This window comes from Leucoraja erinacea, chromosome 8, assembly GCF_028641065.1.
Source record: "Leucoraja erinacea ecotype New England chromosome 8, Leri_hhj_1, whole genome shotgun sequence".
Classification (NCBI taxonomy): Eukaryota; Metazoa; Chordata; class Chondrichthyes; order Rajiformes; family Rajidae; genus Leucoraja; species Leucoraja erinaceus.
This window is the reverse complement of record NC_073384.1, coordinates 38,256,131-38,270,984: the sequence shown is the minus strand read 5'-3', so window position 1 is coordinate 38,270,984 and position 14,854 is coordinate 38,256,131. Positions and strand designations below refer to the sequence as shown.

The 14,854-nt window shown below is 46.7% G+C and overlaps 2 protein-coding genes across 3 annotated transcripts in view; one reads left to right on the top strand and one right to left on the bottom strand.

Moving 5' to 3' along the window:
- Window positions 1-12,489, top strand: part of sytl3 (synaptotagmin-like 3) — a 28,583-nt gene extending 16,094 nt beyond the window's left edge. The window contains exons 8-10 of the mRNA XM_055640011.1: window positions 1,253-1,425; window positions 5,818-5,920; window positions 7,726-12,489. Coding sequence (XP_055495986.1) covers window positions 1,253-1,425; window positions 5,818-5,920; window positions 7,726-7,929 — 480 coding nt within the window. The 3' untranslated portion in view covers window positions 7,930-12,489. The remainder of the gene's footprint in view (window positions 1-1,252; window positions 1,426-5,817; window positions 5,921-7,725) is intronic.
- Window positions 12,490-12,564: 75 nt separating this feature from the next.
- Window positions 12,565-14,854, bottom strand: part of LOC129699581 (ezrin-like) — a 51,095-nt gene continuing 48,805 nt past the window's right edge. For both annotated transcript variants that reach the window (XM_055639514.1, XM_055639515.1), the window contains 2 exons: window positions 14,342-14,623; window positions 12,565-13,882 (listed from right to left, as the gene is read on the bottom strand). In XM_055639514.1, the coding sequence (XP_055495489.1) occupies window positions 13,718-13,882; window positions 14,342-14,623 (447 nt within the window). In that variant the 3' untranslated portion in view covers window positions 12,565-13,717. The remainder of the gene's footprint in view (window positions 13,883-14,341; window positions 14,624-14,854) is intronic.

The following is a 14,854-nucleotide window of genomic DNA, read 5'->3' as shown; positions in this document are numbered from 1 at the left end:
AACATTGTGGGCTGAAGAAGCTGTTCTATGTGGTACCTGGACCAAGCCCTTTCACGAATAATGAAGCAACTCTTAACCAGAGTATGAGTTCCTCAAGTATTTCTCTACACATTTGGACAGATGCACAATGTGCAGAGAAGCACGTGAGGTTCTCACCCTCTGGTGAAGGGCTGCTTCATTATAGAAAAGGTTCTGAGGGATTTAGAAACTAGGAACTGTAGATGCTGATTTACAAAAAGGTACACAAATTGCTGAAGTAACTCAGCGGGTCAGGGCACCATCTTTGAAGAAAAGGTATAGATGACTTTCGAGTCAGAAATCTTCAGACTGAAAGATAGAGGAAGATAGGGCCAGCCACAGATGACCTCAGGGAGGGTGGAGTCCATCATGGCCCATTGTTGGCTGGGGAAGTGCTACAGGGATACAAGGATGTAAACAGTGGAACTAGGAGGATGACTGGGGGGGGGGGGGGGGGGGGGGGGGGGGGGGGGAGAAAAGGCTAAAAATAGTGAGGCCACACGCAAATTGGAGGAACAACACCTCATATTTTGCTTCGACAGCTAACAACCCAGCGGTATGAATGTTGATTTCTCTAATTTCAAGTAACCCCTGTATTCCTTTCCCCCTCATCCCCTCTCCTCCCTTCCCCTATCCTAGTCATCCTACTAGTTCCACCATTCACATCCTTGTATCCCTGTCGTTCGCATATCTTTACCAGCCAACAATGTTTATTGTCACAATGAAAAGCTTTTGTTGTGTGTTAACCAGTCAGTGGAAAAACAATATATGATTACAATTGAGCCATCCACAGTGTGCTGATACACGATAAAGGAACGCTTAGTCCTGGATAAAGTCCAGTAAAGTCTGGCCAAAGATAGTCTGGGGGTTTCCAATGAGGTAGATCGTAGTTCAGGACCGCTCCCTAGTTGTTGATAGGATGGTTCAATTGCCTGATAACAGTTGGGAAGAAACTGTCCCTGAGGGAGTGGCCGGGGTGTGCCTTGTATGTGATTATGCTGCTGGCCTTGCCGAGGATGCTTGAGGTATAAATGGAGTCAATGGAAGGAACGTTGATTTGTGTAATGCTCTGGGCTGCGTCCACAATTCTGCGAACTTCCAATGGGCTTGGGCTGAAGCGATCGGGCAGCTCGCTGGCCCCTCGGGTTGGGATCAAAGCCACATTAAGGCAAGGGTGGCCGCCGAGTTGTAAGGCACCAGTCGTGATGTCCTGTCTCCCATCATGTCTCCATAGGAAAGTAGCGGCAGCATCAGCAGCATCTGCACAGTGTCAGAGACGGTGGACAAGGCTAATGTTACTGGTGAAATCGAGTTGTCCATCCGGTACAACTTTAAGGCCCTGGCGCTGGAGATACTCATCAAAGCATGCAAAAACCTAGCCCCCGGAGATGGGAAGAAGAGAAACCCGTAGGTGTTTTCTAGAGCAAGCTCTGTTAAAAAGGGAAGTCGTGTTTGTACAGCATGTGTAGGAAGGAACTGTAGATGCTGGTTTACACCGAAGATAGACACAAAATGCTGGAGTAACTCAGCGGGCCAGGCAGCATCTCTGGGGAAAAGGAATACAGTAGGTGATGTTTCTGGTTGATGCCCTTCTTCAGACAAGGGCATCTTCTGAGAGGCCAAAGGGCACAGGTGATGAAGGGCTTTTGATATTTGGGTACTGTTTGAGTGGTGGCACCATCGAGTGTGGCTGCCTCGCCTGCAGCTGTCTGTCCTTTCATTCGTTTGGTTATTTTTAGTCTGTTTTAAAGTTCGTTTTCGTGGGTCTTTCAGTCTTTTTATGTGGGGGGAGGGGGGGGGAGGGGGAAACTGTTTTCTTAGTCACTTCCTGGTCGAGGATGCGACTATTCTCCGAGCCGCATCTTCGCCCCCTCCTCGCGGTGTACCATCTGGATTGGGGCGGCCTTTCTTGCCGGAGACCGGCCAGAGCCTCAGCTTCAGCAGCGGCGGCGCAGCACTGGATTCCACCGCGGAGCGGGCGATGCCTTACCAGGGTCGCCGTGTGTTGGAGCTGCAGAGTGCTGGGAATGCCGACTTTGAACACCGTGGAGCTGTGGTCTGTGGAGCTTCCAGCCGCGGGCGGCGTTGACTTTCCAGCCGCGGGCGGCGCTGACTTTGACATCGCGGAGCCTGGGATCTCTTGCCGAGGTTGCCATCATTGTATTTCCGCCCAGCTCGGCCTGTGGACTTCGGAAATCGCGGTCTCCGGTAAGAAGCGGCCGATTCGGAGGCTCTGGGCCGCTGAGAGTGTTCTTTCGTTCGAGGGCCTGAAACATTGGGCCCGTAACAGCGACTGCAGGAGCCTCAATAGGCCCCGACCACTGGTGAACAGAGGAAGAGGACTGAACTTTGGTGCCTTCCCTCACAGTGGGAAACGTTGATTCCACTTTGGGGGGAAGTGTTTTTATGTTTTATGTTAAATTCTAAAGTGTTGTGTTTATCTTATTTGTGTGCTGCATGGTAACTCAAATTTCACTGCACCAATTAGTGTATGTGACAATAAATGTCCTTTGTCCTTGGGGATGTGCAAAGATTGGGGAGAGGGGGAGGGGTGTCAGTCTACCCCACGGCAGTCTGTGGAATTCTCTGCCTCAGAGGCCGGTGGAGGCAGGTTCTCTGGATGCTTCCAAGAGAGAGCTAGATAGGGCTCTTGAAAATAGCGGAGTCAGGGGATATGGGGAGAAGGCAGGAACGGGGTACTGATTGGGGATTAGCCATGATCACATTGAATGGCGGTGCTGGCTCGGAGGGCCGAACGGCCTACTCCTGCACCTATTATCTATTGTCTATTGTCCTATTATGTAGGGAACGTAAAACTATGACTTAACAGCAGAATTAGGCCATTCAGCCCATCGTCTGCTCTGCCATTCAATCATGGCTGCTCCATTTTTCCCTCTCACCCGCAATTCTCCTGCCTTCTCCTTGTAACCTTTGACACCTTTCCTAATCAAGAAGCTATCAATCTCTGCCTTAAACCTACCCAATGTCTTTATAAGTTCATAAGTTATAGGAGCAGAATTAGGCCATCCGGCCCATTAAGTCTAGTCAGCCATTTAATAATTGCTGAACTATTTTTCCCTCTCACCCTTATTCTGCTGCCTTCACCCCATTACCTTTGACACCCTTCCTAAACAGGAGCCTATCAATTCCTTTCTTAGCGGTGCTGGCTCGAAGGGCCGAATGGCCTCCTCCTGCACCTATTTTCTATGTTAAAAATACCCAATGACGGCCTCCACCGTCATCTGTGGCAATGAATTCCACAGTTTCACCAGCCTCTGGCTAAAGGAATCCCTCCTCACCTCCATTTTGAAGGTATGTTCTTTTATTCTCAGGCTGTGCCCTCTGGTCCTACACTCTCCCACTAGTGGAAACATCCATCCCACATCCACCCTATCCAGGCCTTTTGTTGATCCAATTCAGAGCAAAGAGCAAGGAGAGGCTCAGGATCAGTAAAATCTCTGCTCATACACTTCAGGATCTGCTTTATAAAAGATAAATCATTGTTCGATCCACACCTTTAGAGGCGGCACGATGCCACAATGGTGGAGTTGCTGCCTTACAGCACCGGGGACCCCGGATTCGATCCTGACCACGGGTGCCGTCTGTATAGAGTTTATATGTTCTCCTTGTAACCGCGTGTGTTTTCTCTGGGTGCTCCGGCTTCCTCCCACATTCGAAAGATGTACAGGTTTGCAGATTAATTGGCCCGACAAAAATTGTAAATTCTCCCTAGTGTGTAGGATAGTGTTAGTGTATGCTCAAGATTCCAGCATCTGCAGTTTTTTTTCTGTTATAGAAACATAGAAACATGGAAACATATAAAATAAGTGCAGGAGGAGGCCATTTGGCCCTTCGAGCCAGCACCGCCATTCATTGGGATCATGGCTGATCATCCCCTATCGATAACCCGTGCCTGCCTTCTCCCCATATCCCTTGACTCCACCAGCCCCTAGAGTTCTATCTAACTCTCTCTTAAACCCATCCAGTGACTTGGCCTCCACTGCCCTCTGTGGCAGGGAATCCCATAAATTCACAACTCTCTGGGTGAAAAAGTTTTTTCTCACCTGAGTGTTAAATGACCTCCCCTTTATTCTAAGACTGTGGCCCCTGGTTCTGGACTCGCCCAACATTGGGAAGATTTTTCCTGCATCTAGCTTGTCCAGTCCTTTTATAATTTTATATGTTTCCATAAGATCCCCCTCATCATTCTAAACTCCAGTGAATACAAGCCTTTTCAATCTTTCCTCATATGACAGTCCCGCCATCCCAGGGATCAATCTCGTGAACCTACGCTGCACTGCCGCAATCACAAGGATGTCCTACTCATTTCTACAGCACTCCTGATCAACAGGTTTGCTGCTTTCTGCTGATAGTATTGTTAACTTTGCTGCAGCTGGATATGGCAGTTTCACTTTGTCCCTGTAATTATACTCCTCAAAGGAATGTGTTTGTTGAGATTTATGAATCGTTGCTTTAAACGTTGGTTAAGCAGCACACTGGTAGAGCTGTAGGTTGGAGTAACTCAGCAGATCAGGCAGGGTGACGTTTCGGGTTGGAACCCTTCTTCAGACTGGAAGGTAGAGGTGGGGGCAGCTCCACCCTAATCATGCATGACTGGATATTACGCTACAAAAGGCTTTTCACTGTACCTTGGTACACATGACAATAAACAAAACGAAATTAAACTGAACTAAACCAAACTTCATGGGCTTCCTCTGGACACTCCAATTTGAACAGAGAACAGTAGAACACAGGAACAGGCCCTTTGGCCCTTGACCTTGCTGAATATGATGCCATTAGACTAATTCCCTCCGCCAGCACATGATCCATATAAAAAATGGGCTTAATGTTTGATCAGTGTAAATGGGTGGTTGATAGTCGGCACGGAATTAGTGAGCCGAAGGGCCGGTTTCTGTGCCGTATGTCTCCATGACTCGGTGACGTGGTTTTAATCCAACCTGTCAATCTGCCTCAGCAAACCTGCCTTCCAAGCCCATATCATTGTATTGCTTTGAGCATAAGTCGTCTTGTCAGTAAGATTGTGCCACTAAATGTTGGTTTGCAGTGCTACATAGTCATACAGCATGGAAACGGGCCATTCGGCCCAACTCATCCATGCCAACCAAGATGCCCCAACCAAGCTAGTTCCATTTACCCACATGTGGCCCATATCTCTAAACTTTTCTTAAATGTGCACCTGTCCAAATGTCTTTGAGATTCATTTATTGGAGCGTAAGTCCAAGTTACACAACAGAGAGATAAGAACATTGTCAATCACTGAATAAAAACACACCCTGTTGTCATTTCTTTCCAATCTTGGCCATCTACAGATTCTTGGCAGAGGCTTGTGTGATGCCAGTGGGCAACTGCATTGTTTCCTCCACAGACCTGCTGTACAGCATTCTTTCAATGCCAGCAAAACTATGCTCAGACACAGTTCCTAACATTTAATCAGATGTGATGAAACAAGACAATGGTCTTATATATACAACATTTTATATCATACACTCTGTGTAGATTAGTTTGGTTTAGAGAAGCGGTGAGGTCACAGGAAGAACAATCAAACTCCACACAGACAGCATCAAACCCGGGTCATGATTGAACCCGATCACTGGTGCTGTGAGGTAGCAGCTCCACCTGCTGCGCCACTCTGCTAATCAGTTAGGGCAGAATGTGAGGTGTGCTACAGAGATGATGTTTCATTTTCATCTTTCTACCACTGTAAATTAAACATCCAGTATTTTCATTGGATATTCTCCTGAAACTGAAAGTGTTTTGATTTTTTAAAATCTTTCTCAGGTATGTGAAGACCTACTTGCTTCCTGACAAATCTTCTCACAGTAAGTTGAAGAGCTCGGTGAAGAGGAACACAGTGGATCCAGTTTTTAATGAAACATTACAGGTAATTCATTGCTTTTTGTCTGACTGCTTCTACAAACTTGTACACATTCAGGCTTCTACCAGCACTTGAATTACTTGCATTGCTTGACAATACCACACATCGAAGCACATCCAACTATTAGTTTTTAAATACATTTGGATAGATATGTGGATAAGAAGGGCTTAGTGGGTTGTGGGAAGAATGCAGGCAAATGGGACCATCCCCAATGCTAACTCTGTCAGCAAAGGCACGGTGGAACTATTTCCGTGCTGTACATTTCTGACTCTTCCCATTGGGGGCTTTCTGTTTCACTAAGGCCTAACCAGCTGTGTAAATGGAGATCTCAGTCCCATCCCAGGCCTCTAGGGCTGCAGGAATGGTGCAGGAATCAACCACCACCTCCTACAGAAGGTAAATGTCCTGACCCAGTCCTGCCGGGGTTTCCGTACCTAACCCCCGGTCAAGACAGGCAATGTGCATCCGACATTGGAAAGGCTCAATACCCTGTTCTTGGCCAATGTCCAAAAGCACCCCTCTGCCTCTTCTGCCCCAGGGCAAGCAGCCGCACCCATTACAAGAAGGATGTGCAGGCTTTGGAGTGGGAGCAGAAGAGGTTTACCAGAATGATGCCTGGATTAGAGCATATTAGCTTTAACTAGAGGTTGGACAAACTTGGTTTGTTTTCTCTGTATTGTTGGCGGCTGAGGGGAGTTTATAAAATGATGAGAAGCATAGATAGGTTAGACAGTCAGAATCTTTCTCCTTTAGGGTAGAACTAGAAGCCACAGCTTTAAGGTGTGAGGGGAAAAGTTTAAAGGAGATGCACAGAGCTTTTTGTTTACAGAGAGTGATGAGTGCCTGGAATGTCCTGCACAGGATGATGGTGAAGGCAGATACGACAGTGGCGTTTAAGAGACCTTTAGATACACGCATAGATATGCGGGGAATGGAGGGATATTGATCACGTGCAGGCAGAGGAGATTCGTTTAGTTTAGTTTATTGTTACATGTTACACTGAGGCGCAGTGTTGCATGCTAACCAGTCAGCAGAAAGATTAGACATGATTACAATCGAGCCGTCCGCAGTGTATAGATACAGTTTATCATGGTATCAATATTCAGCAAAGACATTGTTGGCAGGTTGGCCTGCTCCTGTCCTGTACTTAGTTTAATTTAGTTTATTGTCACATGTACCGAGGTATGGTGAAAAGCTGGAACAGGTGGAAACAGGCCCTTTGGCCCACCGAGTCCACACCGACCAACGATCACTCGTACTCTAGTTCTATCCTATACACTGGGGACAATTCCCAGAACCCAAGTAACCTACAAACCTGCACCAGTCTTTGGAATGTGGGAGGAAACTAGAACACCCAGGGAAAACCTACGTGGTCACAGAGAGAACGTACAAACTCCGTACAGACAGCACCCGTAGGCAGAATCGAACCCAGTTGTCTGGCGCTATAAAGCAGCAACTCTACCACCATGCCGCTCCAAACAGAAGGCTGTGGATGTCAAGTCAATGGATATTTTTAAAGTGGAGTTTGATAGATTCTTGATTAGCACGGGTGTCAGGGGTTATGGGGAGAAGACGGGAGAATGGGCTTGAGAGGAATAGATAGATCAGCCATGATTGAATGGCGGAGTAGACTTGATGGGCCGAATGGCCTAATTCTGCTCCTGTAACTTATGAACAAACTTGTTGCACATTCGATGGGCTGTCTAGGTGAATCAGTGCTGAACGCACACACTCAGGCCATCGTGAGACGCGGATTCCAGATGGGGCCTGATGGCTCTGTATATTTACCCGTTGTACTTTGCATTCCCCAGTACACCATTGGCCGGCGGCAGGTGGAGACGAGGACACTCCACGTCTCCGTGTGGTACAGCACGACATTCAAACGGCAGCTGTGTGTGGGCCAGGTGCACGTCCCCTTCGACAGCTGGAGGTTCGAAGACAGTTCCACGCAGTCGTTCCAGTGGTACCAGCTCCAAGGGACGGTGACGACAGCCCCTGGCCCTGGGTCCATCTGAGAGGCCGGCAATGCTTCATGCACCAAACAACCTACACATCACAATGCTGTTGGTAATGTTTGATAATGGAACATCATAGAGTGAAACAGCATGGAAACAGCCCCTTCAGCCCAACTTGCCCACACCGACCAATGTGGCCCATCTACACTCGTCCTACATACCTGCGTTTGGTCCATATTCCTCTAAACCTGTCCTATCCATGTACCTGTCTAAATGTTTCTTAAACATTGTGATAGTCCCTGCCTCAACTACCTCCTCTGGCAGCTTGTTCCATACACCCAACACCCTTTGTGTGAAAAAGTTACTCCTATTAAATCTTTTTCCCTTCATCTTAAACCTATGTCCTCTGGTTCTCGATTCCCCTACTCTGGGCAAGAGACTCTGTGCATCTACCCATTCTATTCCTCTCATGATTTGAAACACCTCTATAAGATCACCCCTCATCCTCCTGCGCTCCAGGGAATAGAGACCCAGCCTGCTGAACCTCTCTCTGCACCTCAGACCGTCGAGTCCTGGCAGCATCCTCATAAATCTTCTCTGTACCCTTTCCAACTTGACAACATTGATGATGAATGGCTTCAGGTTCCAGGACTGGAAATCAAAACCTCTCTACTAATCAATGCCCTTCACTTCAAAGCTCAGAAACTCGGAAGAAAACTCCACCGAGAATAAATGGGTTGGGGGCCTGTGACTAGTGATGTGCCCAAGTTTAGAGGGACAAAATTTAAAGAAGCTGTGCGGGGCGTTTTTATTTACTCGGAGAGCGGTGGGTGCCTGGAAAGGGCTAATGGGAATGTTGGTGGAGGCTGGCACGATAGCAGCGTTTAAGAGACTTTTAGATGGGTACGTGAATGTGCAAGGAATGGAGGGATATGGATCACGAGGGGATTAGTTTCTCTTTGTATCATGCTTAGCTTGTGCGCTGTACAGTAAAGTGACTCACTCCACTCCCCTCACCCCTGGGCCTGGATCCCACTGAAGGACAGACAATGCTCGTCCCCCCTGCGGCCGAACGCCAGACCCGGCGGGCCGTGGCCTGTGGGGGGAGCCACTGAGCCGCCCCTGCTCATCTCCCGGAGACAAGATAGGGTGGAGCTGGTGACGACAATGGACCCGAGTGTAGAGGAGAGGAGAGGACTTGAAATTGGCGCCAAAACCTGGTGCCTTTTGCATGCGGGATCAGTGGACTATTTCTATACGTGGCTAATCAGTGATTGTGCTTAGGTTTGGCAATACTGGACTGGACTGAATGTGAGAACAGAATCTCACTGTGCATTTACACATGTGCAATAAAATCATCATTGCATGAAGACCCCATCGACCTGCAGTTCGCCATGATGCTGGTAACAATTGATGATGTATGACCGGATTCCAGGACTGGAAATCAAAACCTCTCTGTTAATACGTTCATTTGGGGTTAAGTTTTACCAAAGCAAATTGCGTAATAGATTTTGTCAAAACTTTATGCTGCTGATTTTCATCCACTTTCTAAAATCATGGAGAGATTATCAACTCTTCCCCCAAGGAATCCAAAGCTCAGTGCGTATATACTGGATTTTGGTTATTACGGACGGGTCTACCGACCTTCACCACCAGGCCAGGCTGCCCACGCCACCCCTAGCCTGCACCGCCACCCCGGCTGCTGCCAACCCACACCCGCCACCACTGACCCTCACCCACGGGTTGGGCTGTGACCAATGACTCCGCCGATCCTCGTCAACGCACCTGGATTCCAAGCCTGATTCCCGACCGATAGTCTGAAGAAGGGTCTTGATGCGAAACGTCACCTATCCATGTTCTTCAGAGATGCTGCCTGATCCGCTGAGTTACTCCAGCACTTTGTGTCCTTTTGGATATTAACCAGCATCTGCAGTTCTTTGTTTAAACTAACAATACAATGAAACTGTAATGCCGTACTTGGTTATAGCGGACAATCGGCAACAACAAACACCATTTCTTCCCCTATGGTCAATTACAAAGAGGGTTTACAGTATGTATGAATCGACGTGAAGAAGGGTTCCAACCCAAAATGTCGCCTGTGCAGAGTATTGGTGCACTGTCATCTCTGATAATATCTAATGCAGCACTGACTATTATTCAGTTCAGGGTGCGTTGTTTACGTTTTCTTTTCATGACTTTTGTTGATTACTCTTACTACTTAATAAATTTTACACTTGTGCCATTTTGTAAACCTTGCCTCCAGGTCTCATAATGATGTTATAGTTGTAGAATTAGGCCATTCAGCTCATCATGTCCACCCCGCCATTCAATCACGGCTGATCTATCTTTCCCTCTCAACTCTATTCTCCTGCCTTCTCCCCATAACCCCCGATACCCTTACTAATCAATAATTTGTCAATCTCCATCTTAAAAATATCCATTGACTTGGTTAAGATGCCTAGTTGAGGAAGACTTGGCAATTGCAAAATAAAAGTAAAATGCAGAAAAACATAATATGGTGACAGACACGGTTGTGAGTTATTGACTATAACATGTGGGAGTCTGGACCAGCACAGTAAACATCTCCTCATGAAATCTCTGGCTCAGAGTCATTGAGGCGAGGTGGCACAGTGGTGCAGTTGGTAGAATCACGGCCTAATAACACCACACACTCGGATTCAATCCAGATTTTGGGTGCTGTCTGTGTGGGGAGTTTGCATGCTCTTCCTGGGACCAAGTGGGGTTTCACCGAGTGCTCCGGTTTCCTCCCAAAGACGTGCAGGTTTGTAGGTGAATCGGCCTCTGTAAATTGCCGCTAGTTTGTCGGGAGTGGATGAGAAGGTGGGATAAGATCTGAATAGCGTGATCAATGCTGAATAGCATTGATGGTCAACATGGACTTTGTAGACTGAAGGACCCATTTCCATGCTGTATCTTTCAATCAACCTTTGAGTTGGAGACACTTAACACACAGAACATGGAAGAGTACAGCACAGAAAAATGAAGAGCAAGGGTTAGAGGGCCAATGGAATATTTTGTATTGTTGAAAATTCTTCATGGTTGTCTGTACGCCAACATTACTTGGCCAACAAATTCTAGATGGAATAATAAGCACGGAAACGGACCCTTCGGCCCACAGAGTCTGTGCCGACCGGCAAACACCCCGTACAATAGCACTATCCTACATACTAGGGACAACTTACAATACAGAAGCCAATTAACCTACAAAATGTACGTCTTTGGAGAGTGCGCCACTGTGCTGCTGTTGATCACATTGTTGATCACATGCAAAATGCAGCCTTCTGGGGCATGAAGAGGTACACTGTGATCTTTACATTTCCAGAACATACTGATTGATTTAAGATGTATTTTTGACACAATAATCTGCAGAAGCTGATGTCCTGAGCAAAAACAAAACCCGCTGGAGGAACTCAATGGCCAGGCAGCATCTGTGGAGGGAATGAACAGACACCGTTTGTGGTCAGGACTCTTTGACACGGATCTCACGGGCTGAAGGGCCTGTTCCTGTGGTGTACTGTTCTAGATATTTGGTTGAATGAGGTTCTGCTATTCACTGTGGAGTTTTAACATTACATTGAGACATTATAGTGTAATACAGATCAGAAACTGTCTCTTTGGCCCACTCGGACCATCTTTAATGGGACTTTACCTTGCATTACACATTTATCCTTTATCCTATATCTGTACACTGTGGGTGGCTCAATTGTAATCATGTGCAGTATTTCCAATAACAAGCTTTCTGCAACAAATCGCTTTTCACTGTTCCCTCAGTACACTTGTTAATAAACTAAACTCATCCATGCCGACCAAGGACCTGAGCTAGTGACACATTCCTGCACCTGGCCCATACCACCAAACCTTTCCCATTCATGTACCTGTCTAAAGTTCTTCTACCACATCTTCTGGCAGTTCATCCCATGTACCCATTACCCTTTGTGTGAAAACATTGCAATGAAATGCAGTCCAGTGCAGGCTGGGGCAAGGGAGCTCTCATCAAGGCCATCAGGACCATTCGGTGTGGTGCAGTGACAATGTGGGTCAGCTCATCAATGTCCTTCTCTTCCATCTCAGACACTCGGGAGAAAGCCCCAGCGAGAATAAATGGGTTGGGGGCCTGTGACCAATGGGTACAGCTAGTTTTTGCCAAGGTTTAGAGAGGCAAAGTTTAAAAGAGGTGAGCAAGGCTATTGTTTTTTACACACAGAAAGTGGTGTGGGCCTGGGACTCGCCACTGGGATTGGATGGTGGTGGAAGCACAATACGATAGTGGCATTGAAGAGACTTGGATAGACATGTAGATATGCAGGGGATGGAGGGATATGGATTATGTGCAGGCAGATAAGAATTAGTCTTGGCATCATGTTCGGTACAGACACTGTGGGCCAAAGGGCCTGTTCTTGTGTTGCACTGTTCAGTAGGAGATTTAGCTCAGCTTGAGATAGACACAAAGTGCTGGTATAACTCAGCGGGTCAGGCAGCATTCTGGAGAAAATGGATAGGTGATGCTTTGAGTCAGGACCCTTCTTCAGACTTTGAAGTTGAGCACTACTTGATTTCAATGCACAATGAAGTGCAATGTGCCAAAGGTGCAACTTTTATGATACACATACCTCTCCAGGGAAAAAAAATAAGCAGGTACAAGCTGAAGTGTGGAAAGAGACCAAAGACCAAAAATCTTGCCAACATTTTTATTAGAGGCAATTCAATATTTCAAAGACCATATCAGTACAAGACTTGCAAGTACAAAGTGCAGAGCAACAAAGGTACACGATTCGAGGAGCAAAGCTGGCCAGAAATGAGCACATTAAAGGAGTGTAGACACAAATAATGCTCAAATTACAAACCTACACATGTATAAGTGTTTACATCTAAATCTAAGCCTGGCATACTTAGCTGTAATAGTTGTCTTTTTAGTTGATTAGATTAAATAGAATGTGACACTTTACTCTTGCCACTGGATTTCTTTATTTTTTATTTTACAAATAAGCTTTACTATTTCTTTGATCTGAAGTAAAAAACTTTACAAATAGATTCTGTGCTACAAAATTACCAGGTTATGTAAAGTACCACACAGAACTAGCCTTTTATTTCGAAGATAATATCGCGTTAACATCCTAAGTGATGGAGTGGAAATCTTGTAATAGCAAAAATATACAAAATAGGAACTATTCCCCGTTATTTTTTTTTTACTGACTGTAGCAAGCAATCATTGCTGAATTCTGATCTCCCGTTAAATCTATGGCAATGCAGGATTGGAGGTAACAAGGAAAAGTAAGTGTCTTAATCATTCAGAAGTGCATTGATCACGTGTATGTGTATCTGCAGCAGCACAGGAGTGATTGATACAAAAGACATCAGTGTAGTGGCAAGTAGTGTTCATGTTTTAAACACGGGTAACTATGACTTGTGGCACAAAGCGGGTACAAAAGGAGAAGTTCTGTTTCCCACGAGAATCCAATACATTAGGCCGGAGACTAAATTTCCCTCTTTTACCAAAAACACTTTTCACTAATCTATTTTTGGCACTGATTAATCAATTGTGCACCTCAGCACATTGTTTCAGGTTTAAAGGAGGCTTTGTGTTTCTCTGTTGAAGCACTGAAAAAGCTATAAAACAATTACATGACTAAAAATCTGGTTCATTGCTCAAGAATGCAGAGGATCAAAGAGATTTTTCCAAAATTTGGACACATTCATATAAAATTTAGTTGAGAAAGAGATATGCAGGCTGTGGACTAGTTGCTCCAGAGATCACCAAGAGAAAGGTACTTCCAATGGTTTGTAATCCTGCCCAGAGCAGCGGACTTGGACTGTTGTCAGTGAATCCTTACATTGACTCAAACTCATCCACCCTCTGCTTGGTGTTCCCCCGCCGGATCTGCCGCAGTGTCTTGTACTTGTCCTGGCCTTTCCGAACGTTTTCCAGGTGGATGATATCGTTGGAGGTCTTCTTGCTATCGTCCCGGGCCTGGGCAAGCTCCGAGCTCAGCAACTGAGGGGAGAAAACAAATCAACTCAGGACAACCAAGATCAACACTCCCAGGGCAAGTTTTTAACCTTGACTAATTTCTGTCCATTTTCACGCTACTCGAATACTTACAGTGATTATTATTCTCTTCTATCAATATTCCATCTTCAATAGATCATTAACTTACATTGTTTACAACCCAAAGGTATGAACATAGACTCAGGGCCAGTTTCTTCCAAGATGTAATCCTGACCGTACCATCTACCTCACTGGAGAACCTCGGACAATCTTTAGTTGGGCTTCACTGCACTTTACTTTGTACTAAACATTAGTACCATTATCCTGTGTCTGTACACTGTGGACGTCTCAATTGTGATCATGTATAATCTTTCCACTAGTAAGCCCCAAACCTATGGGCCGAAGGGCCTGATTCCACCCTGTATCTCTAAAGTCTAACTTCTACAGTGGTAGACTCTCTCTCACCATCAGTTGCTGCTGCACCCTCTCGTTCTTCTCCACCTCGGTCATTCGGTCCTCCTCTATCCTGTGGTCCAGGAAGCCCTCGTACGCCAGCTCCGCGCTGTCGGAGTTGTGGTCCACGCTGCCCGAGTTGTGATTCTCCTCAACGTCATGCTGCTCGATCTCTTCCTGCGCCTCGTAGACGATGAGTGGGGGAGGGGGAGGGGGAGGGGGTGGGGGAGGGGTGGACAGCACCATGTGCAGCTCCTCCTTGGTCTTCTCCAGGTCATCCTGCACCACCTGGGCCTGAGGAGAGGGCAGAGATCAGAGGTCACTCGTGGGCGGGGGTCAAACACATGCTCCAACACCCTCCCTCCAACTGCAGAGACCCACTCTGTGGCCCACACAGGATAGGTCAGGGGCTGGGGGTTGGAAAACGAGAGAGAGGGTGGGGAATGGGGATGGGCGAGAGAAAGAGGGGGCCAGGGTGGGGGGGGGAGGGCAAAGAGCCTGGGTGAGAGGTCGTGGACGGGCAGC